Below are 18,066 nucleotides of genomic sequence, written 5' to 3'. Positions count from 1 at the left end.
AACCTTCCTTCCCGGGCTGCATTTCCTTGCCCTTCCCCTCCTTTCCGATCATTGCTCCTTCCCCATTTCCCGCTCCTCTCCCTCTCTTGGTGTCCTTGTTTATGTTGGCCCCACTATCCTCCTGGTTATGTTGGATTTGCAATTTGGTTTTGTTGTGTAATTACCTCATCCTTTTGGCATTCTGTGGTCCCACTCTGGGGTTTGACCTCCATTACTAAATTTCTGTTCCGTAGTGTGAGTCATTCGGGGAAGAGCACCTTACCTAGTGTCTCCTACATGTGCCCTCCTAGTTCCTTCAACTTTTTCCTTCATGTCATTGTCTAATGCTAGGGTGCATAGCCAGCACGGTAGCCAGTCTATGTGGTGGGATTGCTATGTACCCTGTTGGTTGAGCCCCCCTGAAAACACAGGGATCACACTTCTGATACCTGAGCTGTGACCACCTCATGCAAGCCTAGGAGTGGTTGCTTGTCATCCTGGAGCATCGGAACTCCCGGCAATGGCCACCGTGCCAGACGGCCCTTGCTGTGGCTGGGTGGCACCCCTGGGCAGTGGGTGGTAACAGGGTAGACACTATGCAGATGAAACACATACAGGTCCATAACTCGGGCTCTTCTTCTACGGCCATCCCTTTGCATGGAAATTATTCTTTTAGTGCTACTTCTTCTGGCCCTTCGGCCTTCCCTTCCATGGCTACCCCCTGGGAGGGGGGTCAGGCTCGTCGGCTAGAGGCAAAACCTTTTCCCTGCTATCTGGTTTGCACCAGGACTGATGGGGGATACTTTCACCAGTACCAAACCTTTATTTTTTGTGAAACACATTGAAGACAAGTTTGGCGAAGTGGACTCTTGAGTAAGATAAGGTCGGGTTCGTTGTTGATCAAAACTGCTTCAGCTGCCCAGTCTGTGGCCCTTCGTGCCTGTAACCATCTTGGCAGAATTCCTGTGTCCATTACCCCCTCACCAGTCTTTAAATGTGGTTCAAGGTGTAATTTTTCACAGGGACCTCATCCTTCAAACTGATGAGCAACTTCAGGACAGTCTCAGACGGTGGGGTGTTCACTTTGTTCAGTGTGTTCAGAAGGGTCCGAAGGAAAATTGCATTGATACTGGTGCCTTTATCCTGGCCTTTGAAGGGATACCCTCCCTGAGGAGGTCAAGATTATGGTTTATTGATGTGACATGAATCCATACATCCCACCACCTATGATATGTTTTAATTGTTTGCGTTTTGGACGCATGTCTTCCCATTGTTTGCAGGCCTCTCTCTGTGGTGACTGTGGACGTCCACTCCATGAGGGGAGTTCCTGTGTTCCCCCTCCTGTGTGTGTTAATTGTCATGACAATCATTCTCCATCTTCACCGGATTGCCCAGTTTATAAGAAGGAAAAGAAGATACAGGAGTATAAATCCCTTGATCGTCTAACCTACACTGAGGCTCGTAAGAAGTATGCACATCTTCATCCTGTGTCCATGACGTCTAGCTATGCTTTAGTTACATCTTCACCCCTTCCTCTCCCTTCCTTGCTCCAGTCCCGAACCCCTCACCCCCCCCCCCCCCCTCCACTGCGGCTCCCACACCCTCCCTTCCGGGCACCACTCCCCATCCCCAGCAGGAGAAGTGTCCCACTTCTCCGACGTCTGCCGGTCAAGAGCGCCCTTCCCAGGATCCCCCTTCCCGGCACCTTTCAGGCCAAAGGTCCCGTCCCCACCTTCGTAACCTGATTCTTACCTGTTTTTCATAGATGTTGCCCCCTCCTTGTCGGTGATGGGTGGTGACCCGGCTGCGTGACTGGCTTTAGCCTGTTCAACCCCCATTTGAATCATTGTTCTGTGGTTATCCAATGGAATTGCAATGGATATTACCTCACCTTCCAGAGTTGGCATCCCTTATTTCGTTTTACTCTCCGGCTTGTGTGGTTCTACAGGAATCTCATTTTACTGATGATCATTCACCAATCCTCTGTGGGTTCAGTCTTTTCTGTCGAAATTGGGTCAGCCCCCTGCGGGCCTGTGGTGGCGCTCGTACGATGGTCCGTACAGACGTTGCTAGCACGTGGATTCCTCTTCAAACTACATTGGAAGCAGTTTCTGTTAGGGTCCACTTGGACTCTGAGGTCACGGTTTGCAATCTTTATCTCCCTCCTAACAGGACTCTTGCACCTGCTGCTTCAATGCCCTTCTTCAGCAACTTCCTCCTCCCTTCCTCCTTAAACCTTAAAACTGAGAATAAAAACCACTTTCATGGAGAAAACTGAGAACCAGTTTGACCATCCAGTGTCTCCCACTGTAAGCTGTGTTTGGAGATTCCGGACTCCCCTCCCTGGCCAAGATCCTCTTTTCTTTCCCTTTTACTCTGTTTTTATCACTTTTTAGAATTGGTTAGTCTCCTTTTACAATATGCACTTCTACATTCTAGTGGTTGAACGCTTTTGAATAGCGGGTGGTCTTGACTGTACTGCAACAGAGGTGGTATATTTCCTGCCTCTAGCATAGCCTTGGGGTTGGTCACCTGCTGACTTCCCTCATTTTGTTTTCACCATTGACAACACGACTGCTTTTTTACATTTTTAGCCTTTTACCTTTTATTGTTTTGACTTTTCTGAAATGTCAATCTGTCTGTATTGACCGCATTTGAAACGAGGGCCTGATGACCTTGCTGTTTGGTCCCTTTAACCCCAATCAACCAACCAAAAGCAGCACACCAAACGAACGTTTAATTCAGAAATGCTTCCCAAAAAAAGGATAAACAACAACAAAAACGCCTTCTACCTTACAGAAAACTGACATATCCAAAAAACCATAACAGAAAAGAAACAACTCGTAAAGGATCAGACGAACTTGGCAAACCACACACTCTTTAAACTGATTGACAACTTTATATAACATTAAATGTACACATATAACCACAAGCTTCATTTACCAGTACCATCTCCTCCCAGATTCTGTCATGTAATCACCATCCAAGCCCATCCTTGCCCTTCCACCCCCCACCCCTACAAAAAAGTCAACCCATCCACACTCGTCTGTCTCTGCGCGTGCACAGAATAACCGCAGAAGATCCTTTATAAACAAAACTGAAATGCATCTGGTGTAATTATTTTTTAATTAAATTGCACCTCCCCCTCCCCCCTCACACACACACACACACACACACACACACACACACACACACACACACACACACACACACAAATAAAATAGTTTCACAGATTGGGAACACTAACAATGTGAATGAAAGCAAATGAACAGATATAAACACTATAGCAGTGCAGTATAAAAAACATTTTAAAAAAGTGAAATGTAAATAATGCAGCGCGGGAAATACCGCAGAATGGCAAAAGCTGCGAAGTTCAAATGTGAAATTAAGTCTTTCGATGCCAACCTCTGCTAGCAAGGAGGGAAGGAGCAGAATATGTAAAGAAACACAATAAGTAAATTGCAGAGCAACTTTATAAAGAAAATGCTGTTTTTAGCCTAAAACAATCAAAAATGTTCAAACATATGTATCCTGTTTGCAGAATAACCACAGAAGATGCTTTATAAACAAAAGTGAAATGCATCTGGTGTAATTCTTTTTAATTAAATTGCAGTCAGCTCAAGACCAATCACCTATAGTAACGGAAGTGCTACTCATCAGACTGCACATTGGACATAACCGTTTAACACATGGTTTCTCCCTCTGGCAGGAATATCTGCCACTCTAAAGTTTTTGTAGTGTGCCAGTTTCAGTTCAGTATATTTTGGCTTTGTGTGCCTTATATACTGACATCAGAGCAGCCCTTAACATGATTGCAGATCTGCCCACCATCCATGCTGATACTGACACCAGCATTAAATGGGCTCTGAAATTTTGTGAACTGTCAGTCCTCATCCCTAAGGTGCTGGGGAGGGGAGGTGGACTTTAATGTTTTTATAACTGCTCTGCATGCTGCCGATGACCATGATGTTAAGTGCCCCACATCCTAAATAATAATAATAATAATAATAATAATAATAATAAATGCTTCCTGCAACCACTCTAGAAGGAAAACAGACAGAGGATGAGATGGTCAGATGAAGTTAACCGACACCTCATGTTCTGTTATTATCAAGCAACAAACTTAGGAACCAACACAACTGGATACAGACCACAAGTATAAACACAATTTATTACCAGATACACAGAATTAAAATTTTTAACAGAACAACGGCTAGCTGATCAGATCCGTGTAATAATCAAAAATAACAGGATACCCCAGTCAGAATTAGAAAACATCAAACAACAAGCACAATAAATACTGGAACAAAATGATGTGCAATCAGAAGAAGAAGAAAATACAGTAATGGACTCAAACATTCCAGAGCAAACAAACAAAGAACACCACGCATCAATTAAACAATCATAGGAAAACGACATCTTAAGACAGCCACCAGAACAAGCACAAACAGAACATGAAGTGACACACATGTTAGATATAGAAGAAAAATTTCAGCTAACATATATAGAATACAAAGACACAAATACAGACATTAGACCAGTCTTGCATAGACCACCAAATAACCCACAAGTCGAAACAACAACAATCAACACAATCATACACAACAAAATAAATGAAAATACAACTATGGAAGAGTTACAACTACTGGTCTACATAGGAGCACTCACTACACTAAATATACACACTAGGCAGAGATCATAACAAACCAACACACAGAAGAAACCCACAAAACCAGCATGGCAACACAGGCTACAGATCAGAATAGAAAAACTGAGAAAAGACATCGGACAGCTAATACAATTTATAAGAAATGAAATATCAGACAAAAAACGCAAAAAGGTTAGGTAAAATCTCACAAGAAGCGATAGAGCAATTAGATGAAAAGAAGCAGAAATTAAGACCATTGGCCAAACGACTTAGAAGATACAAAAAAAAGTGAAAATAGAAGGAAACAAAACCAAACATTCAACACAAACCAAAAGAAATTTTATCAAACAATAGATAACATACACATTAAAATAGACAACCCACCAAACATAACAGACATGGAACACTTCTGGAGCAACATATGGTCAAACCCGGTACAACATAACAGGCATGAACGGTGGATACAAGCAGAAACACACACACACAAGAAGATACCACAAATGCCTAAAGTGATAATTTTGCAACATGAAGTCACCCGAGCAATTAATTCTACGGACAAATGGGAAGCCCCTGGAAAAGATGAAATAGCAAATTTCTGGCTAAAGTAGTTCACCTCAACACATTCACATCTAACTAAATTATTTAACAGTTACATTGCAGACCCATACACATTCCCTGATTCACTTACACATGGAATAACTTATCTGAAACCTAAAGATCAAGCAGACACAGCAAACCCAGCAAAATATCACCCCATAACGTGCCTACCAAGAATATACAAAATATTAACTTCAGTCATTACACAGAAATTAATGACACATACAACACAGAACAAAATTATAAATGAAGAACAAAAAGGCTGTTGCAAAGGAGCACGAGGATGTAAAGAGCAACTGATAATAGATGCAGAGGTGACATATCAAGCTAAAACTAAACAAAGGTCGCTACACTATGCATACATTGATGACCGAAAAGCTTTTGATATGTACCCCCACTCATGGTTACTACAAATATTGGAAATATACAAAGTAGATCCTAAATTGATACAGTTCCTAAACATAGTAATGAAAAGTTAGAAAACCACACTTAATATCCAAACAAATTTAAATAATATCACATCACAGCCAATACAGATTAAGCATGGAATATACCAAGGAGACTCATTAAGTCCTTTCTGGTTCTGCCTTGCTCTGAACCCACTATCCAACATGCTAAATAATCCAAATTATGGATACAATATTACTGGAACATACCAACACAAAATCACACATTTGCTATACATGGATGATCTAAAACTACTGGCAGCAACAAATCAACAACTCAACCAATTACTAAAGATAACAGAAGTATTCAGCAATGATATAAAAATGGCTTTTGGAACAGACAAATGTAAGGAAAATAGCATAGTCAAGGGAAAACACACTAAACAAGAAGATTACATATTGGATAACCACAGCGACTGCATAGAAGCGATGGAAAAAACATATGCCTATAAATATCTAGGATAGACAAAAAATAGGAATAGATAATACAAATATTAAAGAAGAACTAAAAGAAAAATATAGACAAAGACTAACAAAAGTACTGAAAACTGAATTGACAGCAAGAAACAAGACAAAAGCTATAAATACCTATGCTATACCAATATTGACCTACTCATTTGGAGTAGTGAAATGGAGTGACACAGATCTAGAAGCACTCAATACACTTACACGATCACAATGCCACAAATATAGAATACATCACATGCATTCAGCAACAGAAAGATTCACATTAAGGCGAAAGGAGGGAGGAAGGGGATTTATCGACATAAAAAACCTACATTATGGACAGGTAGACAATTTAAGATAAGTCTTTATAGAACGAGCAGAAACTAGCAAAATACACAAAGCAAGCACTCATGTGAATACATCGGCTGCACCACTGCAATTTCATAACCACTTCTACAACCCTTTAGATCACATAACATCAACAGATACGAAGAAAGTGAATTGGAAAAAGAAAACAATACATGGCAAGCACCCTTATCATCTAACACAGCCACACATCGATCAAGACGCATCCAACACATGGCTAAGAAAAGGCAATATATACAGTGAGATGGAAGAATTCATGATTGCAATACAGGATCAAACAATAAACACCAGATATTACAGCAAGCATATTATTAAAGATCCCAATACCACAACAGATAAATGCCGACTTTACAAACAACAAATAGCAACAGTAGATCACATCACAAGTGGATGTACAATACTAGCAAATACAGAATACCCCAGAAGACATGACAATGTAGCAAAAATAATACATCAACAACTTGCCATACAACATAAATTAATAAAACAACACGTCCCCACATACAACCATGCACCACAAAATGTACTGGAGAATGATGAATACAAATTATACTGCAACAGAACCATTATAACAGATAAAACACCACCACATAACAAATCTGACACCATACTCACCAATAAAAAGAAGTTAACACAACTAATCAAAATATCCATACCCAATACAACAAATATACAGAAGAAAACAGGAGAAAAAGTTGAGAAATACATCCAACTGGCTGAGGAAGTCTGACATGTGGCATCAGGATAAAGTTGACATAATGCCAATTATACTATCAACTACAGGAGTCACCACACAATATCCACCAGTACATCAATGCAATACAGCTACATCCAAACGTATATATACAACTACAGAAATCTGTAATTATTGATACATGTTCAATTACCCGAAAGTTCCTAAATGCACTGTAACATATACCATACAGTTAAAAGGAAGTCACGCTTGATCAAGGTCCGCGTCACTTTCCATTTTTAACCAGACTAACGTCTGAGACAGGAAAGAGAAATAATAATAATAATAATAATAATAATAATAATAATAATAATAATAATAATAATAACTACCACCATCATTCTCTCTCTCTCTCTCTCTCTCTCTCTCTCTCTCTCTCTCTCTCTCTCTCTCTCAACCACTCACTCCATCCCCTTTCCCTGCTGAACTGTATAAAAAGGGTAGTGTAAAGGAGATAAAGGAGATTTCAGAAATGCTGTAGCATTTGTTCTCTGAACACCTCAAACAAATAGCTTGGGTTGTTATTGAGGAACAATGAATAAGAAACATATTATGCATCACATTTTTGACCTCATATATGTAACTCACCCTCGCGTCCCATTATTCTGCCTTTAATTTGGTTAGTCTTAGATAAATGAGACATACTGAAATACTAGATAAAATAGGTCCTACTTCTTAATAAAAAAATCCCAAGTTTTTAATTCTTTCGGTGAATTTTTTCAGTGTGCTTTTCAAATTCATAAACACAATGGAAAGCTTTGATGTCTCCATTTGCAGCAGAAATATATTGTTTTCTTGTCTTTGCTGCTGTATTTACATCTGTAATAAGAGGAAACCCGCTATCACCACCACCACCACCACCACCACCACCAATGTTTTCCTGTGTATGAAAGTTCAATTGATGTACTTTAAACAGTGACAACAGTGTAGTTAGCGTGTAGGAAATCTTGCACTAGATACTCCAGTGTTTGACATGATAAAGCAGTAGTCAGTGTTGTTGTTATTACGATTTGGTTTGTCAGATCCATTTCCTTAATCTGCTAGAATGAAACATGCTCTTCAAAAGTAGATGGTGACGGATTCCATAACCTCTGTCCATGCCTGGTAGGACAGTGCAAAGTATTAAAAATTGACACTTTAAAGACGGCTGTGTCTTCTCCATCTTCCATCAGACTCAATGCCTTCTGTGCAATAGCTTTTGTGTAATAAGTTTTGAAGATGCAGATAACTCCTAAATCCAAGGGCTGCCATTTGCTTGTTCAGTTTGGTGGCAGGTACTCTAACTGCACTAAATGTCCAGGGCGAGAATCTACAGACACAAAAAATTTCCTGTTATAGGTTCCTTGCATCAGGGCTATGCATTTGCTTATGTAATAGTTGTGATGATGTCATCCACACTTCGTTATTGGCACTTTAGTTCATGGGAAACATTTTTTACTAGTTTCATATGATGTGGGGTTTTGATTCACCAATCACAAATAGTTTAATTTTTTGAGGACTATCAGCATTTGTGCCTGGCATTACTGTAAGGCAGACTTGACTGTTTCTCCTTCCATTGAAATTTTCACCTTAAAGACAAGTGTTTTGTTTGGAAGGATGGTGAAAGAGAAAAATTTAGTGTGTCTTGAAGATGTCCTTCAGTTTATAGCACTATATAAGGTTGTGTAATGTACCACTCTGCCATTCACCAACAGTTTTTATGTTTGCATTGTTTCCTTTGCCACATTCAGTTCTGTACACCACATTATACTGCTTCTTAAACCTATCAATACAGCCTTTAGATGCAGAGAAGTCCTAGATTTAAAGTATATTGGCCACCCTCAGTGCCTTTTCACTAAACATCATGGTGTTCATGGACATGTTGTTTTTTTAATTTAGTCCACTGTTGCTTGCACTTTCCAAAATACACTCCTGGAAATGGAAAACAGAACACATTGACACCGGTGTGTCAGACCCACCATACTTGCTCCGGACACTGCGAGAGGGCTGTACAAGCAATGATCACACGCACGGCACAGCGGACACACCAGGAACCGCGGTGTTGGCCGTCGAATGGCGCTAGCTGCGCAGCATTTGTGCACCGCCGCCGTCAGTGTCAGCCAGTTTGCCGTGGCATACGGAGCTCCATCGCAGTCTTTAACACTGGTAGCATGCCGCGACAGCGTGGACGTGAACCGTATGTGCAGTTGACGGACTTTGAGCGAGTGTGTATAGTGGGCATGCGGGAGGCCGGGTGGACATACCGCCGAATTGCTCAACACGTGGGGCGTGAGGTCTCAACAGTACATCGATGTTGTCGCCAGTGGTCGGCGGAAGGTGCACGTGCCCGTCGACCTGGGACCGGACCGCAGCGACGCACGGATGCACGCCAAGACCGTAGGATCCTACGCAGTGCCGTAGGGGACCGCACCGCTACTTCCCAGCAAATTAGGGACACTGTTGCTCCTGGGGTATCGGCGAGGACCATTCGCAACCGTCTCCATGAAGCTGGGCTACGGTCCCACACACCGTTAGGCCGTCTTCCGCTCACGCCCCAACATCGTGCAGCCCGCCTCCAGTGGTGTCGCGACAGGCGTGAATGGAGGGACAAATGGAGACGTGTCGTCTTCAGCGATGAGAGTCGCTTCTGCCTTGGTGCCAATGATGGTCGTATGCGTGTTTGGCGCCGTGCAGGTGAGCGCCACAATCAGGACTGCATACGACCGAGGCACACAGGGCCAACACCCGGCATCATGGTGTGGGGAGCGATCTCCTACACTGGCCGTACACCACTGGTGATCGTCGAGGGGACACTGAATAGTGCACGGTACATCCAAACCGTCATCGAACCCATCGTTCTACCATTCCTAGACCGGCAAGGGAGCTTGCTGTTCCAACAGGACAATGCACGTCCGCATGTATCCCGTGCCACCCAACGTGCTCTAGAAGGTGTAAGTCAACTACCCTGGCCAGCAAGATCTCCGGATCTGTCCCCCATTGAGCATGTTTGGGACTGGATGAAGCGTCGTCTCACGCAGTCTGCACGTCCAGCACGAACGCTGGTCCAACTGAGGCGCCAGGTGGAAATGGCATGGCAAGCCGTTCCACAGGACTACATCCAGCATCTCTACGATCGTCTCCATGGGAGAATAGCAGCCTGCATTGCTGCGAAAGGCGGATATACACTGTACTAGTGCCGACATTGTGCATGCTCTGTTGCCTGTGTCTATGTGCCTGTGGTTCTGTCAGTGTGATCATGTGATGTATCTGACCCCAGGAATGTGTCAATAAAGTTTCCCCTTCCTGGGACAATGAATTCACGGTGTTCTTATTTCAATTTCCAGGAGTGTATTTTTGATGGTGGTATTCAACGTAGAAATGGGATATCTAAACTGTGTGCTAATTTAATTCATGTTCTGCAGTGCACTTTCTCTTCCAAGAATTCTTACTTTCTTTTTTATCTAAAGGGTTTTCATGCCGCCTCTTGTAATATTCTCTAGCTTAAAATTTTGACACAAAACAGTAAACTTTACTTGACAGAAACAGCTAACATTTCAGTCTCTTGTGCAAGGCTATGAACAGTGCTACATGGTCAACATAGTTAACTGTTGGCACAGTGCTTGAAGGGAGTAGTTGTGTTGACTTAAATCGACTCACTTCAGTCTGTAGTGACAACTTTGTCAGAATCGCCGAAGTAGTCATCCGTAGCTATCGAACAACAAATACATATACAAATGAAAAGTGAAACTATATGGCCTGGTTTCCATACCATAATCAATATTACCTTCTTCAAAGTCAAGGGGTATTGTCCTTTAAACCACATCTGATTGAAACAAGATAAGAGCTTGTTTTTTGGCGTCGGGGCACAGTGTTGCATTTATAGTTATTAACTTGGGGACTGTGAACATAATACTTTCCTGAAAATTTTATTTTGAGGGTTCTACTTGTTCACACTGCTACATTAGTATGTTCCTTTGTTGTGTAAGCATCTCTTCTTGAAAGAAATTTATTTTTCATAAGAGTTCTCTGTTATAAAACACTTGGACTTCTGTAAGAATTCCTGCAGAGAAGAGAAAGCGTGAGTAATTTTTAAGATGTTGCAGATTTGATTTTTAAATAAAGTATCTTGGGCATCTACACATCAATTGTTCATATATAATCTTTTTCCCTACATGTACTTTAGTATAAATTTTGGAACTACTAAATTTACAAATTTTGTGAGCATATGAATGGGGACCCCAATTGATTAGTTTTTTAGTTGTTTCATCTCTTAATGGAAGTAGCATAAAATACTGCATCTATTTCCCTCCCACCCAACAATGATATTGGAATTTGTCTTTTGATACTGGGTATATTATTGTAACACTTGATCTGATTTGCATAAATGAGGCCACTCTTCAAATTCTATTTCAGGTTGGATTTGGATGCTTGTAAAAACCGGCTACGTAAGGCAAGAAGTATGCATTCGCAGCAGAATGTAAGTAACACTCTGTATGTATTTGGTAATTTTTTTTTTTTTTTTTTTTGTATCTTTAAGAAAAACCAAAGAAAAACTTCCCATATTAGATGACAATAGACATCCAAATGAGCAGCAAAAGGGGATAGAATTAAATGTTTAACAAAACAGAGGCATCTCCACATAGTAATAAAGAGGAAAGACTAGAACAATTGAAGCAATCAAGAATTAAATTTAAAAAGTAATTGAGGAGCCTGAATTTGGAGACAAGCAAGTGTGGATTAATCAGTGACAAAGTGCAAGCAACACACAAGATGTGAAAAGTGACAGAGGGCTCACAAAAAGAAGCAAATAGAGGAGAAGGAAAGAATGAAAGAAAAGGCATGAAATAATGAGTAATGATATATGAGCAAATGTGAAAGGTTTTGTAGTTGATGACGCAAGTGGGAAGTAGAAAAGAAAATTGCGATGTGGAGGAAGGGGGGGGGGGGGGGGGGGGTCATAGTGAAACACCACACAAATGACTTCCTTTGTTTGGCTCTGTGTGTCTTGAAAATGGCATTGACACACAAACAAAACTAATTGTACAGTATGGTGAAAATCACAGATCTCTTCCCAAATATACAGCACTTCCATATTGTGAACACACGTGCAAATGACAAGTAGCAACAAAATTGCAAAGCCCATGCTTATTCCCGTCCAAGATGTTGGAACTGGCTGTCTTGGGTGCATGAGGAGTGCTTACTTGTGTATGTAAAAGGGGTGTGTGTGTGTATGTGTGTGTGTGTGTGTGTGTGTGTGTGTGTGTGTGTCTTACTAATAAAGATCGTTGCCAAAAGCTTTATGTACATGTCTTTTAATTGTGCCTGTCTGCTTCTTGATGTGTCTGTTTTACAAAAGGTTTGGAAGGAGCTCTGCTCAACCTTCAGGGGACTAAAAAGCTGCTGGACTATAAAAGCTGTGAAAGGCTGGCACAAGGCTAGGTAAAAGAAGTTTGTTTATTTAGCAGCAGAAGCATCAGCCATTATTTTGTGGATTAGATAGGTTGATGTATCCCCCCCAAGGGGCTTGCAATTCTTTCGTGAGTTCGTGCATGGTGGCCAAGGATCCTCGAGCTGTTGCAGCTCGTTCTTCCTTCCCGGCCAGCATTTCCTTCCCTGTGCCTCTTCCTCCCTGTCCTCACTCCTTCCCTGCGATCCTCTCCGTTCCCTCTATTGGTGTTCTTATTTATGTCGACCTTGTGATCCACTTGGTTTCCTGTATTCCTTGCTGTTTCATTCCCCTTGCCTTTTCTCTTTCATGCTTCAATTTTGGCATCCCTTTGGCGTTTGACTTCTACTTCTGAGTATTCTCTCTGTAGTATGAGCCATTTGGGAAGAATTCCCTCCCTAGCACTTATGTTGTGGATACATCCCCCCCCCCCCTTCCTTCCTCTCTTCCTTGCATGGCATAGCCCCTATCTTCTCTCTCTGCCCTGCTAGATCACTAGCACACGTACCTAGTGCATGTGGTGGGGCTGTTACGTACCCATCTGGCTGAGCCTCTGAGAACAGAGGTCACGCTTATGATACCTGAACTACAGCCTCCCCAACTGTGCCTAAGAGTGGTTGCTTGTCACTCCGGAGCATCAGAACTGACAGCAATGGCCACTGTGCCAGAGAGGCCATGTTGTGGCAGGGTGGCGCCCGGGGTGAGAAACCCTGATCGGTGTGGGTGGTATCAGTGTGAATGCTTTGCACATGAAACACATAAAACTCCAAAAATCTGGCTGTTCTTCTACAGTCATTTTTTTGGTTTGTAACAGATCGCTTATGACCTTATGATTTCCCTTCCCTGGTTGCTTCCTGGGAGGAAGGCCAGGCTCAACAGCTTGGGGTGAAACACGTTCCCCGCCACCTGGTCTGTACTAGGACAGCCAGGGATACATTCACAGCCACAAAGCTGTTATTTTTTGTGCAAAACATCAGATAAGTTTGGTGAAGTACTCTCTCAGTAAGATGTGATCAGGTTCCCTGATAATCGAAACTACTTCTGCCACCCAATCTGCAGCTCTTCATACTTATCATGGTCACATCCTGATGTCCAGTACACCTCAGCAGTCTTTGAATATCACTCGGGGAGATATTTTTCGAAGGAACCTCACCCTTCAAACTGATGAACTCTGGGCCAATCTGGAATGACAGGGTGCTTTTATTCTGACTTCTGAGGGAGATAACCTCCCAGAGGAGGTCAAGGTTGTGTGTTATCACTGTAATGTGAAGCCGTACATCCCATCACCCATGAAGTGCTTTTGATGATCGCTTTTTGGGTACATCTTCCTGGTGTACAGCAGACCATCTCTATGGCGACTGTGGACACCCACGCCATGAGGGAACACCTGTTTTTCACCATCCCTGTCTGTTAATTTCCATGACCATCATTCTCCATGCTGACTAACTTGTCTGGCTTATAAGGAAGAAAGAAAAGAAGATAAAAGACCCTAACTCTCATGATCATTTATCTTACTTTGAGGATCGTTAGAAATTTGACAGATTTCATCTTGTGTTAATGACTTCTACCTTTGTCTCAGTTATGTACTTACCCTCTCCTCACTCTTCCTCATTCCAGCCCCATCCTCCTCTCCTCTCACCCTCCCCTGCAGTTCTCCCACTCTTCCCCCCAGGTGCCACTCCCCCTGCCCAGCAGTAGTAGTGTCCCCCTTCTTGGATGCCTGCCGGTGATTGGGCTCCTCCTGGGATCCTTCCTCCCAGTGTCTCAGACCAGAGGCCTGCTAATACAATTCGGCCATGGGACCCATAGTCAGTGTGCCCCAAGATCATCCACTTTCTTCCAGTTCCAGAGCTGCAAGAGGCTGATCTCCCTCTGTTCTCCCCCTCCCACCTCCAGGGGACTCGCCACTCTTTTGCGGGTTCGTGCTTGGCTACCACAGAGCCCCAGCCTTTGCAGCATTTTTTCCCTTCTGTGCTCCATGTCTATCCTCTTGATATTCTTTTTCCCCTCCCTTCAGGAACATGTCTGGGATGTTATTGGGATGTTCTGCATTGTCTGTGGCTAACGTAAAACAGTCTTACCTTTGTTTCCTTTCTCCTCTCATCTCTCCGCTTTGGCGTTTGAGGTTCCTCTTTTTCTTCTTCCTCCCTGTGCACTCCTGATGGCCAGCCAAGGCGTCTGATGCATAACAGGTGACTGGATAATGCGTAATTCCCAGCCCCGGTCGACAGTTAGGGTTCGCAAATACCCCCTGGTACAGGCCAGGCCCAGAGAGAGGTGATTGCCTGAGCTGCAACCTTCCTAAATTGTCGATAGGTCGCTCTGTCAGGTGTTCTGGAGGTGTGACCTCAGGTGTGAACAATGACGGAAGGTGGGTGCGCCGCCTAGTGATGGGGACCCCAGTTGGAAGGAGCGCGCCATCGGAGATGCTGGCAATGATGGGGATTTTCTCGCAATGAGTCAATCATCTTCCCAATCAATATGTGTGAAATGTATACGTAATGAGGTTAATGATTCAAAGACCCTTCCTGCTACATCCCGGTTCCTTGTGGTCTCACATACTCGAGATGGTCAGTCCTTTGCCACCTTAAATCAGTTTATTATTCAGAAAGATGTTAATGCAGTTGCCGGCCGTGTGAAATCGTGCTCTCGTTTATGGAATGGCGCTTTGCTTTTGGAGACTACTTCTGATTCTCAAGCACAACTACTACTTGCTGCCTTGCTTCTCCATGACTACTGTTATGTCGAGGCCCATAGAACTTTTAATTCTTCCTGGGGTATAATTTACACCAGGCTGCCCGACAGTCTAACAGAGTTCGAAATCCAAACTTACCCCTCCGATGAGTGTCATTGCTGTCCATTGTGTAATGAAAAAGGTAGATTCCTCCTTAGTGCCCACCAGCACTCTTTTCCTCACCTTTGTTAGAGTGGTACTTCCATCCAAGATCAAAGTAGGCTATGAAATTATCACGGTCTGGCCATACTTCCTGAACCTGATGTGCTGCTACCAGTGTCATCGGTTCAACCACACTAGAATGTCTTGTAGACACCCAGCCAAATGCGTAACCTGTGGTAGGGATGCACATGAGGGCGATTGTCTGCCTCCTCCTCCTCCTCCTCCTCCTCCCTGTTGTACCGACTACAATGGCAGCCATGCCGCCGCCTCTCGGGATTGTCCCATGTATCTCGATGATCGGGCTGTCCAAGAGATCCAGGGAAAGGAAAAAGTGCCTTACCCAGTCACTTGCAAGTTACTGGCTAGTCGCAAACCCTGCGTTCTGCCATAGGCACCTGTAGTTCTTTTCTTGTTACACTTCGCTCTGTGAAGGACATGGCCACACAGACATGTGACCTGCAATTTTGCTCTGAGGTTGTGAAATCGCCCAGTGTCAAGGTAGCATCGCCATCCCCCCACCCCTCTCCAGCTGTGCAACAAGCTGTCAAATGCTCGCCTCAAGGGGTGAAGCCACCAGCTATACAACCGGTAGGCCAGAAAGGACATGAAGAGTATTCCCATGAAGACTTCCTCCGTCCCTCCAGCCAAACACCACCAGAGTCTTCCTCTAACTGGAAAGGCTCAAAGAAGTCCACCAAAGGCAAACGGTCTTCTCCTTCACCAACTCGAAGATCCTCTTCAGCGGTGTCACCACGTGATACCTTAGTCCGTCCAGCCTCCGTGTTGCCAGTGTACACCACCAACCGTTTTTCAGCGTTGAACTCAACAGAGTGACCATACAAGCAAACCAATGCTTCTGTGGATCCCATGGAGCAGGATCCTCCTGCTTCTGTGCTCTGTAGTAGTGACTCTTCACCCGCTATCACTTAGTAGCTGTCGATGCGACATCCTACATCTCTTCCTCATCATGACTCTCTTCCAATGGAACGTTTGCGGCCTTCGGTCCCACAAAGAGCATTTATTGCTGCTTTTAGCTTTGCAGCATCCCCTTGTACTCTGCCTTCAGGAAACGAAATTGTGCCCTCATGACCGCTTTGAGCTTCCACATTTCTTACCGATTCATTTTGACCTTCCCCCTGAGGTCAGCATTCCATCTCATGGGGGCGTCATGCTGCTCATACGGGATGACATTCATAATCAACCCATCTCCCTGACTTACCTATCTTCAAGCTGTTGCAGTTTTCCTTTTGCTTCCCCACCTGTCTTTTTCCCTCTGTACCATTTATGTCCCTCCGTCATTCGATGCCACCTGGGCAGACTTTCTTCAGCTTATTGGGCAGCTACCCTCCATTTTTGCTACTTGGTGACTTTAATGCGCATCATCCCCTTTAGGGTTCTCCCAAGACCTGTCAGAGGTGCCCTCTTGGCTGACCTTCTTAACCTCTTCTGCCTTAACATTGGAGCACCCACTTTCCTTTCCGACTCCTCGCACACCTATTCCCATTTGGACCTACCCTTCTGCACTGCCCATCTTGCCCATTGTCTTGAGTGGTCCTTTCTTTCATACACCTACTCAAGCAACCATTTCCAGTGTGGCATCCGTTTGCTGACTCCTACCTCATCCTTGTGCACACCCAAATGACAGCTTACTAAGGCTGACTGGCAGCGTTCCTCCTCCCTGGCGACCTTTGAAGAATGAGATTTCCCCAGTTGTGGTGACCAGGTGGAATATCTTGCAAACTTTTTTCTTACTGCTGCAGAACGTTCCATTCCTTGCACTTTGTCTTTAACATGTCATGTCCCAGTTCCTTGGTGGACTGAAGCATGCCGTGAGCCAATTCACGCACGGAGACATGCTCTCCGTGGTTTTGACAGTTATCCTACAGTGACAAACTGTATTCATTATAAACAGATGTGTGCAAAGTGTCGTTTCATTCTTCAGGATATCAAAAGAGCTTGATGGATTTCATGTATCAGTTCTTTTAATAGTTCCAGCCCTTCCTCTGTAATGTGGGCCAACCTCAGATGGCTCTCTGCGACCAAGAATCAATCCCCAATTTCCAGCCAGACAGTAGCAGATGATGTCATCATAGACCCTATAGCTATATCCAACATCTCGGGCAGCCATTTTGCAGAAGTTTCGAGCTCTTCCCACTACCACCCTACCTCCCTCCATCGGAAATGAGCAGAGGCGGCTCGGGCGATACCCTTCTCTTCTTTGAATTGTGAGTGCTGCTATGCTGTCTTTGCTATGAGGGAGCTAGGTCATGTTCTTGGTTCATCCTGCTTCTCCACCCCAGGGCCAGACCCCATCCACATTCAGATGTTGCAGCACCTTTCTCTTGCGGGCAAGCACTTTCTGTTTAACATGTACAACCACATCTGGGCCGAAGGCACATTTCTCGTACGCTGACGTGAAGCCACTGTCATACCCATACTTAAGCCCAATAAGGTCAAAAACCTTCCCTCTAGCTTCTACCCCATCTCTCTTAACATCTGCATTTGCTAGGTGATGCAATGTACGATCAT

General features: G+C 43.7%; 1 protein-coding gene across 3 annotated transcripts in view; it reads left to right on the top strand.

The window, feature by feature from the left end:
• The window catches only part of LOC124615602 (endophilin-B1), a 226,219-nt gene that overhangs the window by 86,102 nt on the left and 122,051 nt on the right, over positions 1-18,066 (top strand). For all 3 annotated transcript variants that reach the window (XM_047143594.1, XM_047143593.1, XM_047143595.1), the window contains exon 5: positions 11,609-11,672. In XM_047143594.1, the coding sequence (XP_046999550.1) occupies positions 11,609-11,672 (64 nt within the window). The remainder of the gene's footprint in view (positions 1-11,608; positions 11,673-18,066) is intronic.

Source organism: Schistocerca americana, chromosome 5 (genome assembly GCF_021461395.2).
Source record: "Schistocerca americana isolate TAMUIC-IGC-003095 chromosome 5, iqSchAmer2.1, whole genome shotgun sequence".
NCBI lineage: Eukaryota > Metazoa > Arthropoda > Insecta > Orthoptera > Acrididae > Schistocerca > Schistocerca americana.
The sequence above is the reverse complement of the archived record's forward strand: the minus strand, read 5'-3'. Positions and strand labels throughout refer to the sequence as shown.